The sequence below is a fragment of the Orcinus orca genome, chromosome 2, assembly GCF_937001465.1.
Source record: "Orcinus orca chromosome 2, mOrcOrc1.1, whole genome shotgun sequence".
Lineage (NCBI taxonomy): Eukaryota > Metazoa > Chordata > Mammalia > Artiodactyla > Delphinidae > Orcinus > Orcinus orca.
This window is the reverse complement of record NC_064560.1, coordinates 2,454,098-2,471,405: the sequence shown is the minus strand read 5'-3', so window position 1 is coordinate 2,471,405 and position 17,308 is coordinate 2,454,098. Positions and strand designations below refer to the sequence as shown.

Genomic DNA, 17,308 nt, shown 5'->3' with positions numbered 1-17,308 from the left:
GCAAACTAGGCTCAATTTCACCTTCTCTTTAAAATCATTCCTGATTATTTCTTTTTCTGTGACATTTTTTCTCCGTTTAAATTTGTCATACAATCAGTCTATCTTTGGATTACATCCTTTCTGCTAGCCATCTACCCAACGAAATTTAAAGTCCTTTTGCGTCTTCCCGTTTTTTTCTCAACACTCAGAATACTTAGTGGTGGGACTTCCCTGGCGGTCCGGTAGTTAGGACTCCAGCTTCCACTGCCAGGGGCTTGGGTTTGATCCCTGGTCGGGGAACTAAGATCCCCGCAAGCTGAGTGGTGCAGGCAAAAAAAAAAAACAAAAACAAAAACTTAGTGGTGCTGGAAATATATGTAATTTTGTAAAAATATGTGCTGGTGTGAGAGGAAAAATGAGCACATTACCTGGCAAACCCACGCACTATAGATACACCTATGTCTCCTGAAACTTAAGGACTGAAAGATATTTAATGTTTATACAAAAATCAAGAGATGGGGCTAAGTCGTATTTCCATCTGGCCTAAAACAGAAAAGCCTTCAATGACCCATGCCTCCTCTGAACAACATTCGGAATTCTGTATCAGCATCTAAGATGGCAGTAACGGTTTGAAATCACAAGTCGGTAGGTAGCCTTTAAAAAGATGTCTCTGCGTGTACACACTACTATATTTAAAACAGACAACCAACAAGGACCTACTGTATAACCCAGGGAACTCTGCTCAATGATCTGCAATAACCTAAACGGGAGAAGAATGTGAAAAAGGATACATGTATAACGGAATCACTCTGCTGTACACCGGGAACTAAAAAAACACTGTAAATTGACTAGACGGCAATGTAAGATAAAAGTTAATAAAAATAAACAGATGTCTGGTGTGCAGCGAGTACCATCCCTGGCTAGCGTCTGTCGGTACTTACTGCCTGTTTTAGCGGGCAGCCCGGGGCCAAGGGCTTTCCTGCCGAAGGGCAGACCACTCACTGTACCTCTCTTGCCTGCAGAAGGGAGCACTTTGGAATCTTCCCCCAGTAGTCGTCATCAGGAACGAGTTTGTCATCCATTAGTCGGTAAATGCAGTTGGTTTCTATTATGGCCGTTTCATAGAGCTCATCTTCCTTTGGGTCTCCAGCAGCTTTGGGGTAAGAACGGGAAGAGGACATTATGTTTCCCACTGGAGGGAGGCTGGTTTGGGAGAAGGAAGCGGGCGAGGAGGAAAGGTAGGCAAGTCTCATTCTCTGAGATGCAGTAAACGCTTACACTGGTAACTGGTCTGGCCGCCCAGAAGCTTCCAGAAGTCTTTGGCTGCATGAGTGTGTGTGTTAATTCCTTCTTCGATAGTTTGGATATAAGTAGCTCTACAACCAAGTTCCCTCTTGGTCTGAATTAAACTTGCGAGTTCTGAGGCCTAAAAAGAGAGAGGAACACAGTTACCTGGGCAGACAAGCCCACGGTCAGATGGAGGCGCAACGCTGAAATCAGAGCAGAGAGGCAGCGTGTCTGGAAGGAAAACCTTGTGACCACAGGGTCCGGGGGCACTGGTGGCTGGGGACTGTCTAAAAGTCAAGAAAATGGAACGAAAGGACTGGGGGTATCCATTCTTTACAGCAACACCTGTCCATCTTCAAATTCAAAAGATCATTCATGAAGATTTTAAGAATACCCATCCCATTACTCAGCCACATAAAAGAACAAAATCATGCCATCTGCAGCAACACGGATGCAACTAGAGATGATTATACTAAGTGAAGTAAGTCAGAAAGAGAAGACGAATACCATATGATATCACTTATATGTGGAATCTGAAATATGACACAAATGAACCTCTCTACAAAACAGAAATTAACTCACAGACATAGAGCACAGACTTGTGGTTGCCAAGGGCGAGGGGGCGGGTGGGGGAGGGATGGAGTAGGAGTGTGGGATAAGCAGATGCAAACCATCATATAGAGGATGGATAAAAAACAAGGTCCTACTGTAGAGCACAGGGAACTATATTCAACAGGCTGTGATAAACCGTCATGGAAAAGAAGATGAAAAAGTATATATATGTATAACTGAATCACCTTGCTGTACAGCAGAAATTAACACAACATTGTAAATCAACTCGACTTCCATTAAAAATAGATAAAGGGGAAAGAAAACCCCAAATAAAAATACCCACTCCCTGGTCTTTTCCCACTAACGTCTCATTCAATAGACTCATTCAATAGATCCACAGCAGGACTTCCTAGACACCTAGGATAAACAGCCTGGAAGTGATGGGCCAGTTCTTTTTCTCCACAGAAGGAAGGATGAACCAGAACTTCCAACCTGGAGGCACAGGTCAGACTCCTTTTAAAACATCCCCCGTAAGCGCTTACTAGGAGCTCGTTTCAGAGACCTTCTGGACGATAAACACGCCCGTCCCCTCTCGCCTGAATGGAACACTGGACGTTTAAGAAGCTTCTAGGGATCTGGCCACTGGAAGAACCTTCTACCTGTGTCTAAAGGAGATGCAAAACGAGACCACTTTCGTTCCTCAGATACCGACCTTCGCCTTCTCTATGACGTTGGCAAACTCTCCGACCCACAGGAAGCAGTGGTGGGGGGACAGCACGAGGAAGCAGTCCCCGCTGTTGAGGGAAGAAGCGCGAGGTTCCACCAGCCGCGTCTGCACGTGTCTTCTTCCTGAGCACGAGGCACAGGGTCACCGTCTCCCCAGAGACGAGCACTGTCCCGCAGCCCCGGCAGGGCCGACCGGGAAGCACCCCGCGTCCGAAGCATCCCCGCCCCCGACTTCCCATCCTGAACAGCCTCATCTGTTCACGTGAGTTCCCATGACCCAGGGCACTTAGAGGCATAGCCTCGTCGATGACCTTCCCTGGTGGCAGGTTCCCAGAGGTCACCATGTTTCCCAGGACCATTAGCAGTGTCCCTTGACAGCACGTGAATGGATTAATTAAGGTTCCCTCCCCCAGGGACACCAGCAAACACCTCCTTTCCCCTCCCCCACTCATCTCCTGGTCTCTCTCCACTCAGCCCACCTCCTACACTTAACAGCCTCTGCGGGCCGGGGCAAGGCGAGGGCCTTCAGAGAGCCTCTGCATCCTTGGGAGTTCTTCTCTAAACCGAAAACTTGAGTCTGGAGAGGACTCAGCTCAGAGGGAAGCACTGCCTTGTGCAGGTTCCAACTCCTCCTAAACGGTTTCAGTCTTTCCACAATCACACTGATGGTGCAGTCTCTGCGCCACAACGTAGGAACGGAGGCGGGTGGTGTGCACTTTTCACGGGTCTTTTAAATACACTAGAAAGGACAGTGGCTACGCAGACACACCCTGCAAACCCCCAGCGAAGCAGAGGACAGGTCATGCTTTTCTTGAGCATTAATTTACAGCAGTGCCGCCCGAGGCAGCTAAGTCACTGGGGCAGAGCCAGAGCCCCCCTGGTTGTGGGTTAGGGCTCCTTGCTACAGGGAGAGAGGGAGGGAAGGAAGAAAGGAGAAGAGATAGAGGAAGGGAGAGAGAGGGAGAGAGACAGGGAGGGAGGGAGGGAAGAGAGAGAGAAAGAAGGAAGGAAGGAAGACAGGGAGGAAGAAAGCAAAAGAGGTTGAGAAAGAGAGAGGGAGGGGGGAGGGAGGAGGGAGGGAGTGTGAAGTAGGAGGGAGGGGAGGGAGGGAGTGTGAGGGAGGAGGGAGGGGAGGGAGGGAGGAGGGAGGGAGGAGGGAGGGAGGGAGGGTGCTGGAGCCGCTGAGACCCCCTGCCCCATGCTCCCTTGATCCCTTCCTCAGGGATGGCCCTCTCTCCATCCCGCTGCCCTAACTCCTGCTGACCCTGGCGAGGAGGACAGATGGAGAGAACACTCTGGTGGCTGAGGGGGTGCCTGGTGACCGCATGCAGTGTGCGGCCGGGGCCACGGGAAGCGGAGCAGCAGCAGAAGCTGAGGTTCTGGAATCAGACAGACCAGGGTTCAAAGCCAGCCCTGCTGCTCAGCCGCTGCTGGGGCCTCGGGCGCATCAGGAAGCGCTACCACGCGGGCGTAATGTTTCCCACCTAGTGGGATTTTGTGACGCTGATGTGAGATGAGGTGGCACCGGTGGGCTCTCCAAAAGCATGCGTTCCCTTCTCCCTTCGGGCAAGTAGGGGGACGTCAGGCCTCCCGATGTTACCAGACTAAAATCCCTGGTCGTGTGTCATTCTCTCTGCCGCTCTAAATACCTTTAACCTGTAACAGCATCAGCTTTTTGTAGGGCACCGCGCTATTGTTGGAATTCTGTTCCGTCAGGTTCACGCTCCGCAGGCTGACGTTGCTGAAGTTTTCTTTGCTGGCTAATCCCGCCAGGGTGACTTCTGAGAAGTTGGAGGTGGCGGACACTGGGAGGGTCAAAGGAGGAAACACAGTGCAGGGGAAGCAAGACATTCAAGAGAAATGACAGTGTTTACACCCAGCGATCATGCATAAGTTTTCCTTTCAAGTTAATCCTGATGGGGAAAACATACTCCAGTCTGATTAACTATGCAGTGAAGCTTGTGTTAGGAATTAAACATAGGATTGAAAGCGTAAATGCTTGCTGAAGAGTGTCACCCTGGCCATGCAGAGAGACAAGAATTGAGTGGCCCTGTGGACCAGCCACATCAGTATAAAATCAGGAGCTGGACTCGCGCTGCAATTCCACTAAAGCTGTTATCGTCCCTCACAGTGTTGGATGCTGAAAACGCATTCCTAAGGGAGACTGTTAGACATCTTCCATCCAAAGTCTTTATATGCAGAAAAGCAGGCACCTTGTAGGCATGGTTCAGTTCTCATCTTTCTCTGGAGGCTAAGTGAACAACTACATGATCTCTTGAGATCACCTGCTCTCAGATTTAAGATTGTAACAAGATGCTGGATTTTCAGTGTGGACCAACAAATGTACATGTGTCCCCAAAAAGTGGAGATACAGTTAAAGCACATAAAACTTGTGCCAATAAACCTTTATTTCTCCAGCTCATTGTTTAAAAAACTATGCATATGCTAGAGAGAAACTCAGAAAATTATTTTGCTGGGATGAGGTTCTAACACTGAAGAAATATAACACTACCTGACAACTCGTATGGCATAGAGATTTCGTAATATCTTATTTAGTAAACCAGTTATAATGGAAAGACTCAACCACTTCATCCAAAGACTATTTCTAAAAATAAACTTGAGTAAGTAGGTTTATGAGTGCTATAGGAAAATAAAAATGACAGCAAGAATCTTCCGAATAACAAGATTATGCATGCCATCAGCTCCGCTGGGAAAACCAGTCTGAGAACCGGGGAGCCCCACAGGACCAGGCAGATAAAAGCCGAAGGTTTAGCCTGAAGTGGGATGAAAACCTCGGGCCTGCTCCCACGCTCCATTCACTGCCCCATCCCACTCTCCCGACTCCCCCACAGCCCACACCCCAGCTCCAAGGAGCCCGAGGGTCCTGTCCAAAACAATGTGAAGAGCACCGGTGTCTGCATTAATTAATAATGCAGAAACAGAGATTTGGGACACTTGCCCATGAGAGATCGAATCATTTGCTCTAGACTAAGATCAAGTGAAGAATTGCTGTGTTTGGAAATGGGTTGAATTGCAAAGCCCAGCAACCTCCCTTTCCTCCAACCTCTTGAAAGAAAACTCAACAAAACAGGATAATTTGATGTCAGTGAATAGATGGGCCACACTGCAAGCCTTTCCGTTCCAAGCAGTTTCTGCAGGTGTGCACGTGTGTGTACAGACTTGCTCATTTTTCTTGCACGAGAGTCTCTGGGCGCTGTCATTGGCCTTTGCAAGGCAGGGAAAGGAGAGGACAGAGTCACCTGCTCCCCGGTTCCCAAGCGCACAGCTGGGGATGGCCCTGATACTCACTCTTTTCGACTTTCATACGCTTTGACTCCACGAAGGCCACGTTCAGTCTCTGCTCCGTGTACCCCTGGAGGAGATCTTCCCTTGCCGCCAGCATCTTCAGGGGGTTTTTGGAAGCCTGAACCCGGCGCTTGGGCCTCACCGCACGCTTGTGCTCAGCCACAGAGGATGTCAACCTAAGAGGCAGAGCAGAGCTGGTGTGGCCTGGGGCTGCAGTGTCACCCACGCCTGGTGGCTTGCGTGTGTCTGAGCTGAAGCGGCGGGTGCCGCGATTTTAGTTCTTGACTTCGTTATAATCGTACAGTTCCTCCCCTCCCATCACCCCTCCACTGAGGATCTCGGAGGTGGGAGACTGAAGCCCATTTAGTTCCAGATGCCAGCCCACGCCTGGAGCCCCGCTCTCACCACGCCCCGTGGTCTCCAGCTGGAGGAGCGGCCAGTGCCTCTGGGGCAGCCCATGCCCCTCCTGGACAGCCCTGAAGGGTGCGGTCCTTCCCTCTCATCGCACCCACAACACGCTGATCACTACTTCTCCTGCCGGAATAGGACCACCTCTCCTCCTTTGGGCTCCAGTAAGCCCTCCGCGGATGGACAGCCAGCCACTGCTTCCTGATTTAACCCTCTCTCCACCAGACTCAGCTTCCTCTCCATGCAAGTTTCCCAGTTCCCTCCCCAAGTTCCCCGTCACTGAGCCTCCTCTCGACCCACTGCCCCCCTCTGGAAAATAAGCACTATTTTGAAAAATATATTGAAATAAAAGAGGCCCACAAAACCAACTATGACCCTCACACACGCACACTCAGCTCTCTGGGGCAGAAGACCAGACACCGGGAGAGGGGTGGTCCCAGTCACATGGTTTCCCAGCAGATTCCAGCTGCTTTTAATGTCTTAAGTGCATGGATCTCTGTACCTGGAGGTCCTCTTTCATACAGAACATTGTCATGTGTGTGTGTGTTTGTGTGTGTGTGTGTGTGTGTGTGTGTGAACATACATATCAATGTTCAATGTAACCATGTAAACAATATTTGGGTGAGAAGATTGAGCAATGGTTCACTACCAATGTATGCAAATACCCAAAATATTACTTCAAGGTGGGGAATGGCAAATTGTTCATTTTCTTAAGGTAGCAAATTGAAAAAAACTGAACACATTGAAAAATGCAAAACAGGCATCAGGAGCAGCTTAAGGAAACATTTATGATAACCACGCAGACTTCCGGAAGAGACGGGCACTCTGAAAAATTTGTGGGCAACAGATACACGTGGTGGATGGCCGTGGGGTTATTAGCTCACCCAGCACATTCTCCCTGCTTCTCGTAAGAGCTCCTTGACTTTCCTTTGGGAGAACCATCTCCCTCCATGCCCTGTCCCCTACTCTGGCTCCGGAGGGGGAATCCAAAGACCACCCACTGCTGGCCAATCAGCATCTTCCATCCCCTTGGCCACAATGATGGCTGTAGGGCTGGATGCAAACCCAAGAAAATCAAGCCTGGAACTTCTTCTGGGAAGGCTGGGCAGGTCAGCTGCCTGTGCTGGCGGTGGCCAAGGAGATGGGATATAAATCCGGAGTGAGGGGTGACCATCTACCACGTGGTGACAGCCTGACTGAGAGGAAAGCCAGCCTAAAGGAACCAGGTGCGAGAGACCTCATTCTGAGCCCCCGGAACCTGAGTTCATGCCTGCGCTTTTCAAGGGGTGAACCTGTAACTCCCTCCACGCCTCTCTTCTGCTGAAGCCAGCTGGACTTGGCTTTCTTTGTGGCAATCACAACCAAGGGAATCCTAACACCAAGAACACTCTTTGGTGGTTTAGTCACGTTCCTGCATGAAGAGGGACCCTGGGACATCACTGAGAAAACCCTCAGATCTATTGATCTTATCAATGATTGCAAATTAAGTAACACGTTTCATTGATTTTCTAGTTAGCTGTATTCATTAGAGCCCAGGTGATCCAAACAGTTTGCAAAGTTGAGTAAGAATTTGACATGTCAAATGAAGAAAGGCATAGAAATTTCTGCTAACCAGTGTTCATAAAGTCTTCAAAACAATATTTGAGTGACGTGATAAACACAGTCACTTTATTTTTATGGACCAGGCATGTGGTGGGGAGGCAAGGCTTTCTGCCGGAGGGGACGTCTGTCCTGGGTACACAAGCTCTATCTAGCCCAGTGTCTGGTTCTAGAGAATAGTGATTTTGAGACGGGCTGGGACCTGGGACCTGAGACCCTTTGCTGCAGGGCTTGCACCTGGACACACGCCTCTCCTCAAGCAACAAAATACAAAAAACGATAAGGGACTAAAAATAACTGTGCATGTGCAATTGGGCCAAATTATGGACAAAGGATACAGAAAGACCAAAAAACCCAACTGCTGCTTCTGAAGAGCAGGGAGCAAAAACAGGGTACCAGGAGCCAAAGCAGGGCACTGCCCATGCCCTATACGCACACCACCACCGAAGGGGTGGGCAAGCCACCTAAGCCATGCCTCCAGCCTGACCCCTGGACCCGCCCCTGCCCTCTCCCCATATAAGGAAGCAGCTCACCCCCCCCCCCCCCCCCCCCCCGTCGAGGAGCGAGCAAGGGAACCTGTTACTTGTTCTCTCTCCCCTCTGCTGCAGCAGGGGTCCCAATAAGGCCTTGCCTGAGTTTCTTGTCTGGCCTGTTATCAATTTCTATTGACTGGGGGAGGCCAAGAACCTTGGCTGGTATCAGGCTGGCTGTAATGAAATTCTATCGCAGAAGGAGGTAACAGTGAGAGAAGATTCTCGAGGAAGTGCTGTGTGGAGACCAGTGAAGGAATCCGTGCTCCAGGGGTGAAAGATGGGAAATGAAATAACTCACTTGGGGGCATAAGGATCGAAAATGACATCAAAGTCCTCGTCCAGCTCCACGGGGCTTCTCGGTAGAGCGGAATCCATGCTGCGGTAGAACTTGGCAAAGGTTTCCTCATCGTCCGGCTTCATCACCTCTTTCACGGATTTCCCGGTGACGGTGAGGACCGTTTCTTGCATCCCACCAACTACTGACAAACAAGCAAATCAATGACCTGAGATTTGTGTAAAAACATGACTCCAACTATGCTTCACTGAATCTTAAAAATGATTTTCTTCCCGCTAAGGTCCAGGAGTGGAGCAAACATGACAGGGATGTCCAGGGTTCTGTAGATGCTTCCTGGGTATCAGCTGGCTTCTCAGGAGAGGACTTCCCGTCTGAACAGAGCGTGCACTGTGAGTGCGAGGAGGGATGGAGGCTCCAGCACACCGGGAATTTCTGAACCTGCTCTTTTTGCTCTTTTGGACGCAGAACTAGCTCAGCCTCGTTCTAGATCAGGGCTTGGTGAAAACTTTTCCTGCAAAGGGTCACGTAGTAAATATTTTAGGCTTTGCACGGGAGTCTATTTGACCTGTGTCGCCCCTTACATGACCCTGCTGCTATAGTACAAAAGCAACTATTACCAATATGCTAAAGAATGGGCACGACTGTGTTCCAATAAAACTTTATTTACAAAAAGAGGAGGTGAGCTGGATTAGTTTGCCGACCCCCGGGCTAGATCACCGTTACATGTAGGTAATAAACTCTGACTCGTTTGCATTCTTCGCCTTGCCAGCTTTGTTGTTATATTACACTTTTGTATTTCTAGTTTCAGGTGGTTGTCGGTATTATTTTCAACCTATAGGGGTCACTGTCAATAGCAGGGACTCCAGTGCTTAGTATTTGATAAATTGCAAGTACTGGACATTTTCATTAAAAGATGAGGCTATTTCTGCATGTTATTCTTTTATTATATATACTTCATGGACTTTTGTACCGAAATCTTTATTTATTCACTAGAAATTTCTTTTAGAAATCATTTGTGATTATAATAGCAGCTGCTACCTTACTGGAAATTGACATATACGACTGAAAGTTTATCAGGCCCAAGTTCACGTTGATTTCGTGTAATAATCTGCTTTCAGGGTTAAAGGCAAAATTACCGAGTCTACAATCCTGATTGGATGACATCCTAAGGGTTTATTTACTTCTTTTTCATAAATTTATTTATTAATTGATTTTATTTTTGGCCGCGTTGGGTCTTCGTTGCTACGCGCGGGCTTTCTCTAGTTGCAGCGAGCAGGGGCTACTCTTCGTTGCTGTGCACGGGCTTCTCTTTGAGGTGGCTTCTCTTGTTGGGGAGCACGGGCTCTAGGCACGCAGGCTTCAGTAGTTGTGCCGTGTGGGCTCAGTAGTGGCTCGCAGGCTGTAGAGCGCAGGCTCAGTAGTTGTGGCTCACGGGCCCAGCCGCTCCGCGGCATGTGGGATCTTCCCGGACCAGGGCTCAAACCCGTGTCCCCTGCATTGGCAGGCGGATTCTTAACCACTGCGCCAACAGGGAAGTCCATCCCAAGGGTTTAGATCCAGGAACAAATGTGTTATTGGGGGCTCCCTACTGAGTTCATTACCAAGTGAACCAGAGTTTGGTAATCTAATCAATGTTGACCAATAACTTCATTTCTTAAAACCTAACAACAAAGATAATGCTTACAGTATGAACTGGTGACATCATAATAGAAGACAATTTAGCTGAGGAGCAAAAGCAATCCGGGATTTAGAGACTCTGAGAGCAGGGCAGGAGTTCCTAGGCTTCCTGAGCTACCCACTGAAACCCGAGTCACACTGGCCACAAGCACATGAACCCAAGCTTCCCTCTGGCTCCTGGCGTGTACCTTTGTTATTCAGCCTTCTCAGAAAGGTTTCCAGCCTGTCCAACTTGAGGTCTGATTCTAATTGCATGTCTGGTCTGGCTTCGATATCTAGGCAAGTAGAAAACACAGGTGAGAGAAGCACGGAGGGCTCTTCTGACCACAGACCTCTTGGCCCATTGGGTGCCTGGTGACTCACCTTCCAGGGGTCTGGAAACTGGCGTGGTGCCCCTCGTTCTACTGCAGATAGGGGACGCTACTGGGGTGATGGCAGTGGGGGACGCCAGACCTGCAGAGCAGACAAAGGAGCTACTGAGCATCTGAGGAAACTTCCGGAAGTTCCCAGGACCCTGAGGGACGGCCACGAGTCCCAACGGAGATCTAACAATTGACAGAATTTACACACACGCGTGGGACACACATATGTGCATCTGGCAGGGACCGTGCCCACACGTGCAGGACACCTGCCAGTGGAGACAGGGTTTTATTGCTTCTAAGGCCTGCAGCGGCTGTCAGGCTGCCATTCCACACTGAACCACGAAGACACGAAGGCAACAGAATGTCCTCGAACAGATGAAACGGTGACGTCTGGAGGCTTTGGGGGCAGTGGAGGTAGCTGAAGAGAAGGTATACAGTCGTCCCTTGGTATCCACAAGGGATTGGTTCCAGGACCCCCGTGGGTACCAAAATCCACAGATGCTCAAGTCCCTTATACACAATGGCAGATTTGCATACAGTCTACGTACACCCTCCCGTGTACTCTAGACCATCTCTGCATGCCTCATTCTACCTAAGACAACGTAAATGCTGTGTAAAGAGCTGGGGTGGCAAATTCCAGTTTTGCTTTTGGGAATTCTCTGGAATTAAAATTGTTTTTTGATCACGGTTGGTTGAATTCGTGGCTGCGGAACGCGAGGATGCGGACGGTCAGTTGTTTCTGCACCATCCCCGCAGAGGATGGGGAAGACTGGGCTTGCCACGCCGGCCGGGAAGTGCCCCGCAGTGTCCCTCCCAGCTGAGAGGACATGGGGACAGTCTGGCCTTTGGGGGCGTCACTCAGAGTGTGGTCCTATTAGGCAATAGTGCAGAGGGTGCTAAGCTTTGTAAGAAAGGCACAAGAGGAACCATCTGTACTGATCTGTGACTGCTGGAGGATCGTACCCGTGTCAGGTGTGGCTGGGAGCTAGCGACATGCTTCCACCTGCGTCTACCAAGAAGCAGGATGGGGAATCTTTCAACGGAGAAATGGTAAAAGACACATGAGAGGGAAAGACAGACGTTCCAGCCTGAAGAAGGCATCTGATTAGAATAAGAAACCTTAATAAAGACAAAGATGAGTATTCTTCCCTAACCTTAGGAGGGATTCGAAAGGGAAGTAATTAGTTACAAAGAACAAAATGAGACCTTAATATTCTTTGTCTCTGTGTAAGAAACGAGAAACCCTTAGGTGACGTTGCCACGTTAAGTATCGCTCCGAGAACCACAAAGGGAGAATATGCAAATCACTGTCACTTACAGGGAAAGAGAATCACTGAAGTGAACGGATCTGCCCCTCCCTCCTGTGAGGTGGAGCGGGATGTGCTACAGCATAAAATTTTTAAGGAAAAATACTGAAATGCAGTTTACAACTTAAATTTTAGGTGATATTCCAGAAGTACTTCTCAACATGTACGTATACTTCCTTAATGATGTCAACAACATTTTAAAAAATTATTTCTTTACCGGAACTGCAAAGGGTTTGTATCCGTGAGAAAGTCAACTTTCTTGAAAGATGCTAAAAGGATAAGTAAACTTTGGTATCACCGGCTGGGACCTGCCAGGAGGGTGCGTAAGAGGCACGGGAAGATTTCATGAGCACAGAGGGTCACTAACTCTGAAGCCAATCAAACAGGCCTGACTCGAGCCGACCAGGACACCGGTGCCTCGTGCTGTCGCGGCGCGCCCTGCTGCCTGTTCAGGCTGCAGTGCGGAGCTCCCAGAGGTGGACCAGCTCCTTCCTGGAGAGATTTAGGGTTCGGCCATAGTGGGGGAGGGCACACAGATTTAAATTTCACCATGTTAAAACAAAACAAAGCATTCCCCACACCTCTTTTCAGTGAATTCTACAGGCAATAACCAGTCACCTGCTCTCTTCAGGAACATTTCACATCTCTCTTACTCAAAGGTGCACTTTAAGTACCTTCCTTCCAGGAGAATTCTAGAATACCACAGAAATCTGTGGCGTCCTCACTGTTATGTAGCGTCTAGGAATTAGAAAAAGGGAGACAGTCCTGGCGAGGCTGGGGAGAAGAGAGTGCTCTGGGGTGAGAGAATGAAAATCAGGGTACGGCACGCCTCTTGGCAACTCGCAGGTACACAGTAACCCGAGGGGATGGGAAACCTTGGTGGCTACAGCGTGGGGACTACTAATTCTTTGGCGAGTGTAGGACATTGGACGCCCTATCACTGCAAATCTGAAAGAGCGGTGACTGAGTGAAACACATCGCTGTGTAGGTGGTAACAAATATTAGAAAAACAGGGTACAGTTTTTCCATTAGATTGAAAGTACAAGAAAATTATTTCCTGAGCAAAGTCATATCGCACCCGTTAAATCAAGATCCCTGACTTATTCAGAAACACGTGAACGTGAACTCATCCACTAAGGGAGAGGAACATCTCTGACTTTACTCTCCAAACCTGCCTAAGAGCAAAGCTACTTCCTCTGACATTCCTGTGGACAAGGGCAGTGGTATCTGGTAGTAAGGGCCCGACTTCAAATAAATTACCATCTTTTCAGATGGAAGAGGAAAGAGGAAACCAAAGTGAAAAGTCATCAGGATAAAAGCCTGGGCTAGAAGCTGGCAGGTCTGAGCTGAGTTCAAGTTCTCAGCTCGAGTTCTTCTTAACCAACGTGGGCCTTAATCTGCTTTAGTTAACATAGGGATGGGGGTCATGTAAAGTATACAGAACATATTCAAATGCCACCTCATTCTGAGAGTAAATTATCTTCTGTTATCCTTGACAATTCCAAGCAAAGTTAATAAATTTGTTACAAAGGGTTTTTCCACCAAGATCTAGGTTCATCTCAGTTCGGGGCTTTTCCCTCTCTCCTTCCCTTCCTTTCTCTCTCCCTCCCTGCCTCCCTCCTTTCCTTCTGCAAATATTTATCATGAGCCTACAATGAGCTAGGCACTGTCTTTGAGTGAGGATCCTGAAAGGTTTCGAGGAAAGCCAACTGCAAACCGAGAAAGCAGACACCAATGTAGGTTAACTCTACCTGAATGTGAAAACCTTTATCACTAAGTTAAGAAATTTGCTTAAGCCACAGCTTAGAAAATGAAGGTACGTGCACGCAGGTGAACAAGGACCCCAGATTTTAACCGTCTCCTACAGGATGTGGAGCCCCTCAGCTCTCTGGTGACTTCTAACCACGTGATTCGTCACTTTCATACATCTTTGGATTCCCCGTTGCAAATTAGTTCCAAGAGCTCAGCTGCAGGGAAACTGCCCCTCTGTAGGGAACTCTCACTTCCCTGTGGAAGTGGATCCATCCTTTGGACAGCTATTAAAACATCGCTGGAAACGGGTATTCCGAAGCCAGGGAACTCTGGTTTGATGGAAAGAGACCTGGGAATTACCCTAAAAGGGAGAAGACAGAAACTCCTCCTTCATTGAGAAAAAGGCTTATTTGGGTGAACTGACTGCCAGATGGCAAGAAAATGGAAATAATTTCAAAGCAACGACAGGAAAGGACTAAGCTTTGTTAGCAGATTTGCAAAATCGCTTTTGAAACCTGGGCTCCATCTCCAAATGGCTGTTTTGAAACGTGACTAATTGCATTACGCGTCTGACGTCGAAGATGACGGCGTCGTAGGAAAAGGCTTTCGGTAGGAATATCTCACAAAACCTACCCAGAAAACGCGTGCACAATTTCAGCGAGAGTGAAAGCCAGAACGGCCTAAGGCCTCATTTTTCACACTGAGCCCTCCCCAGCCATGGCCCCTCCGTGGGCGGGGGTGGGGGGGTGCGGCGGGGCGACGGAGCGCGGACACGCATCCTGACCTCGCTTCACCATCCTGCCGGCCACGGTAAACTGGGTGGAGTCGTTGGCTGCCCCTCGGCCTCTGGTCTTCCAGGCGTCCTCTCTCACGGTGATGAGCTGCTTCCTCTCTTCAATCGTCATCTGGCTCTCTCGACTTTCTGTGACCCGCTGTTTACCCAGAAGAAAACAGGAGAGCAAATCACAGAGACAGAAGCGTTAGCGCGCAGCCCCCCGTGAACTGAGAAGCAGGCAGAGCGCAGCCGTGCATCGTCCCCACACGTCCCAGCTGTTCTCGCTGAAATAGTCTGGGCTTCCCTATTTCCAGCTTGGGTTAGAGATCGCCACCACCAACGCGGGAACTGTAGGTTAAAACTTTGTTTTTCACTTATTTGTTTGCAACGCTGGAATATCAAAATGATACTCTGTAAAAAGAAACAAAAATAGACTGTCTTCCTGCCATGAATTTTACAGGGTTTTAAAGTTGCTCTGTTTTACTTATCTAGTTAAACGCAGTTGACTAGGACTCTCTATCCATTATACTCACAAAGAGCACGGTGGGTCTAGAAAATCTTACCCTCTTAAGTTCACGAGGAACATGGTCAATCATAAAGGAAGGAAAGCTGATTAGGGGAGGATGTGCTATCAGAAGGCTTCCTGGAACTCGCGTGCTTTTTTCTAGAGCAACTATGTTACATGGGCAGTTTGGCAACCAGGTCAAGCCCATAAAAGTGACTTTTAAGTCACAGAATATCTGACACTGGGTTGTGCTATAGAGATAACCTACATACATAGTAACAGTTCCACCTAAAAAAGGCATTCAAATGCTTCTAATTGGGGTTCTGGAGATAGGTGCCTCTTCAATTTCTAAGCGGTTGGTGACACTCATTTGGCCTAAAAGGCAGAAGCTGGAGGTGGTGGGTGACTTGAGGGAGACCAGGAAAGGAGGGGGATGGGCAGGAAGGAGGCCGAGGACGGAGCCGAGGACCAGTGCAGAGGAAGGGGCGTGGCCGGGAGAGTGGTTGACCGTAGCACCGGGCCCGGGAGGTGCTGGAATGCTGGCTGGAGAAAGTCTCCTTTCTCTCCTCCTTCGCCCGTCCCTCCTTTCACTACAAAATCCCCCTGGGTATGGGGGTGGGGCACACAGGGGGAGGGCAGGAGCCGTGGAAGCTAGTGCAGAGGAAAGAAAAGCATCGTCCCCAGAACAGAAAGAGCTTCTATCTCCAGGTCCTTCCTACTCATGAGTGGTGAGATGACCCTAATTCCAAGTAATTCTCTGAATCACAGGCCCTTATAAACTATGAGGTGGACCTGCTAGGAAAACCTCATCAAAATTCAGAAAAGAGGATAAGTTTTCTTGGAAAATGAAGTTTCAGGAGTGAATTTTAATCAAATCAATAGGACACGAGCCTTAAAATATTTTCAAAAACATATAAAGTGCCAAGAAAGTTTTCTTCTCCGCAGATCCAGACATCACCAGTGCTATGGTGAGCTCAGCGAAATCTTCAGAGCCCTGGTGCCTGGGGAAGTGTGGTTCATGACTCAGAAAAATGGTGTCCCCGGATCAACAATTCCATTTCCCAAGGCACCTGGATTCTCCCGCAGCTCCAGGGAGAGCGTGATGCACGGAAGCCCTGGGATGATACAGGTGTCCCAGGATTCAAAGTGTCCGGTGGTGCCAGATCTACGTTAAGGAGCACGCTTTCCACTCACCTCTAAATGATGTTGTTAAACATAAACGTTTTTGCTTCTCTAGAAGTTTCACCTTAACTTTGCCACTTAGTAGGGTTGGTCTAGAGGCCCCTGATTCCCCTTATCTGACTTTAAATGGTTCTATAATGCAGTAAGATATATATATCTTATATATATGTATATATATCTTGTATATATATCATATGCGTGCGTTATATGTATGAATATACACAGTTTATTTATTCCCTTTAGAAATTAATAGAATGTATCACAAGTTGCTATTAAATTTTAGAACTCAAAATGTGAAAACAGGCAAGATAGAGATCTTCGTCTATGTACTTTTTTTTTTTTTAGCTTAAAACTTCATGATTGTCTTGTCTTGCTTTTCCCTTCGAAGGTTTTCTTTCCTCATTTAGAGAAGGACATAATACATAGTATAGTAAGCACTGTGCCATTTTTCAGGTTTTCCTAGGTTTAGCCGATGATATTTAGGATTGACTGGGAGAGTAAGGGAGTTGGGGCATAATATGAATAGAAGCCCTACCCAGTCTATCTTTAACTCTTTCAAATATAGATCTCATGAACGTGATGCAGAAAGATGGGGAGGGAGAGAGAGGGAATGAGAGAGAGAGAGAAGGAGAAAAGAAGAAGGAGAAGAAGAAGAGGGAGAAGAAGGAGAAGGGGAAGGAGAAGGGGAGGAGAAGGCAGTGAAACAGTTGGGAGGAAAGGAGGGTCTTAGGGATGGACAGAGCCTCGGCAGGACACAGCTAGAAACTGTGCAAAGGGTTGAGCTGCAAGAATGTTCTCAGCTTACCATACTGCTGCTGATGGGTTTGCCTCTGTACACCTGAGAAATCACTGTGCAAATCTCACTAAGCGTTTCCGACACCAGAGGTGATACACGAAACAGAACTAACATGTGTGACTAGGATTAGTGCAGATCTAAGGGTAAAATTCTTCTATACGTGGAGAGCTTCATAGATAGAAAATACTGTGATCTGACTTTTAAGTTTTTAATCTTAATTACCTCTAGTGAAACTACATGACAGGAAGAAATCACAGAATCACGTGT

At 48.2% G+C, this 17,308-nt stretch overlaps 1 protein-coding gene across 4 annotated transcripts in view; it reads right to left on the bottom strand.

Annotated features, from left to right (window-relative positions):
• Positions 1 to 17,308, bottom strand: part of SVIL (supervillin) — a 234,683-nt gene that overhangs the window by 24,391 nt on the left and 192,984 nt on the right. For all 4 annotated transcript variants that reach the window (XM_049706465.1, XM_049706463.1, XM_049706464.1 and 1 more), the window contains 9 exons: positions 14,568 to 14,715; positions 10,726 to 10,815; positions 10,551 to 10,637; positions 8,689 to 8,866; positions 5,854 to 6,026; positions 4,194 to 4,349; positions 2,531 to 2,667; positions 1,258 to 1,405; positions 987 to 1,132 (listed from right to left, as the gene is read on the bottom strand). In XM_049706465.1, the coding sequence (XP_049562422.1) occupies positions 987 to 1,132; positions 1,258 to 1,405; positions 2,531 to 2,667; positions 4,194 to 4,349; positions 5,854 to 6,026; positions 8,689 to 8,866; positions 10,551 to 10,637; positions 10,726 to 10,815; positions 14,568 to 14,715 (1,263 nt within the window). The remainder of the gene's footprint in view (positions 1 to 986; positions 1,133 to 1,257; positions 1,406 to 2,530; positions 2,668 to 4,193; positions 4,350 to 5,853; positions 6,027 to 8,688; positions 8,867 to 10,550; positions 10,638 to 10,725; positions 10,816 to 14,567; positions 14,716 to 17,308) is intronic.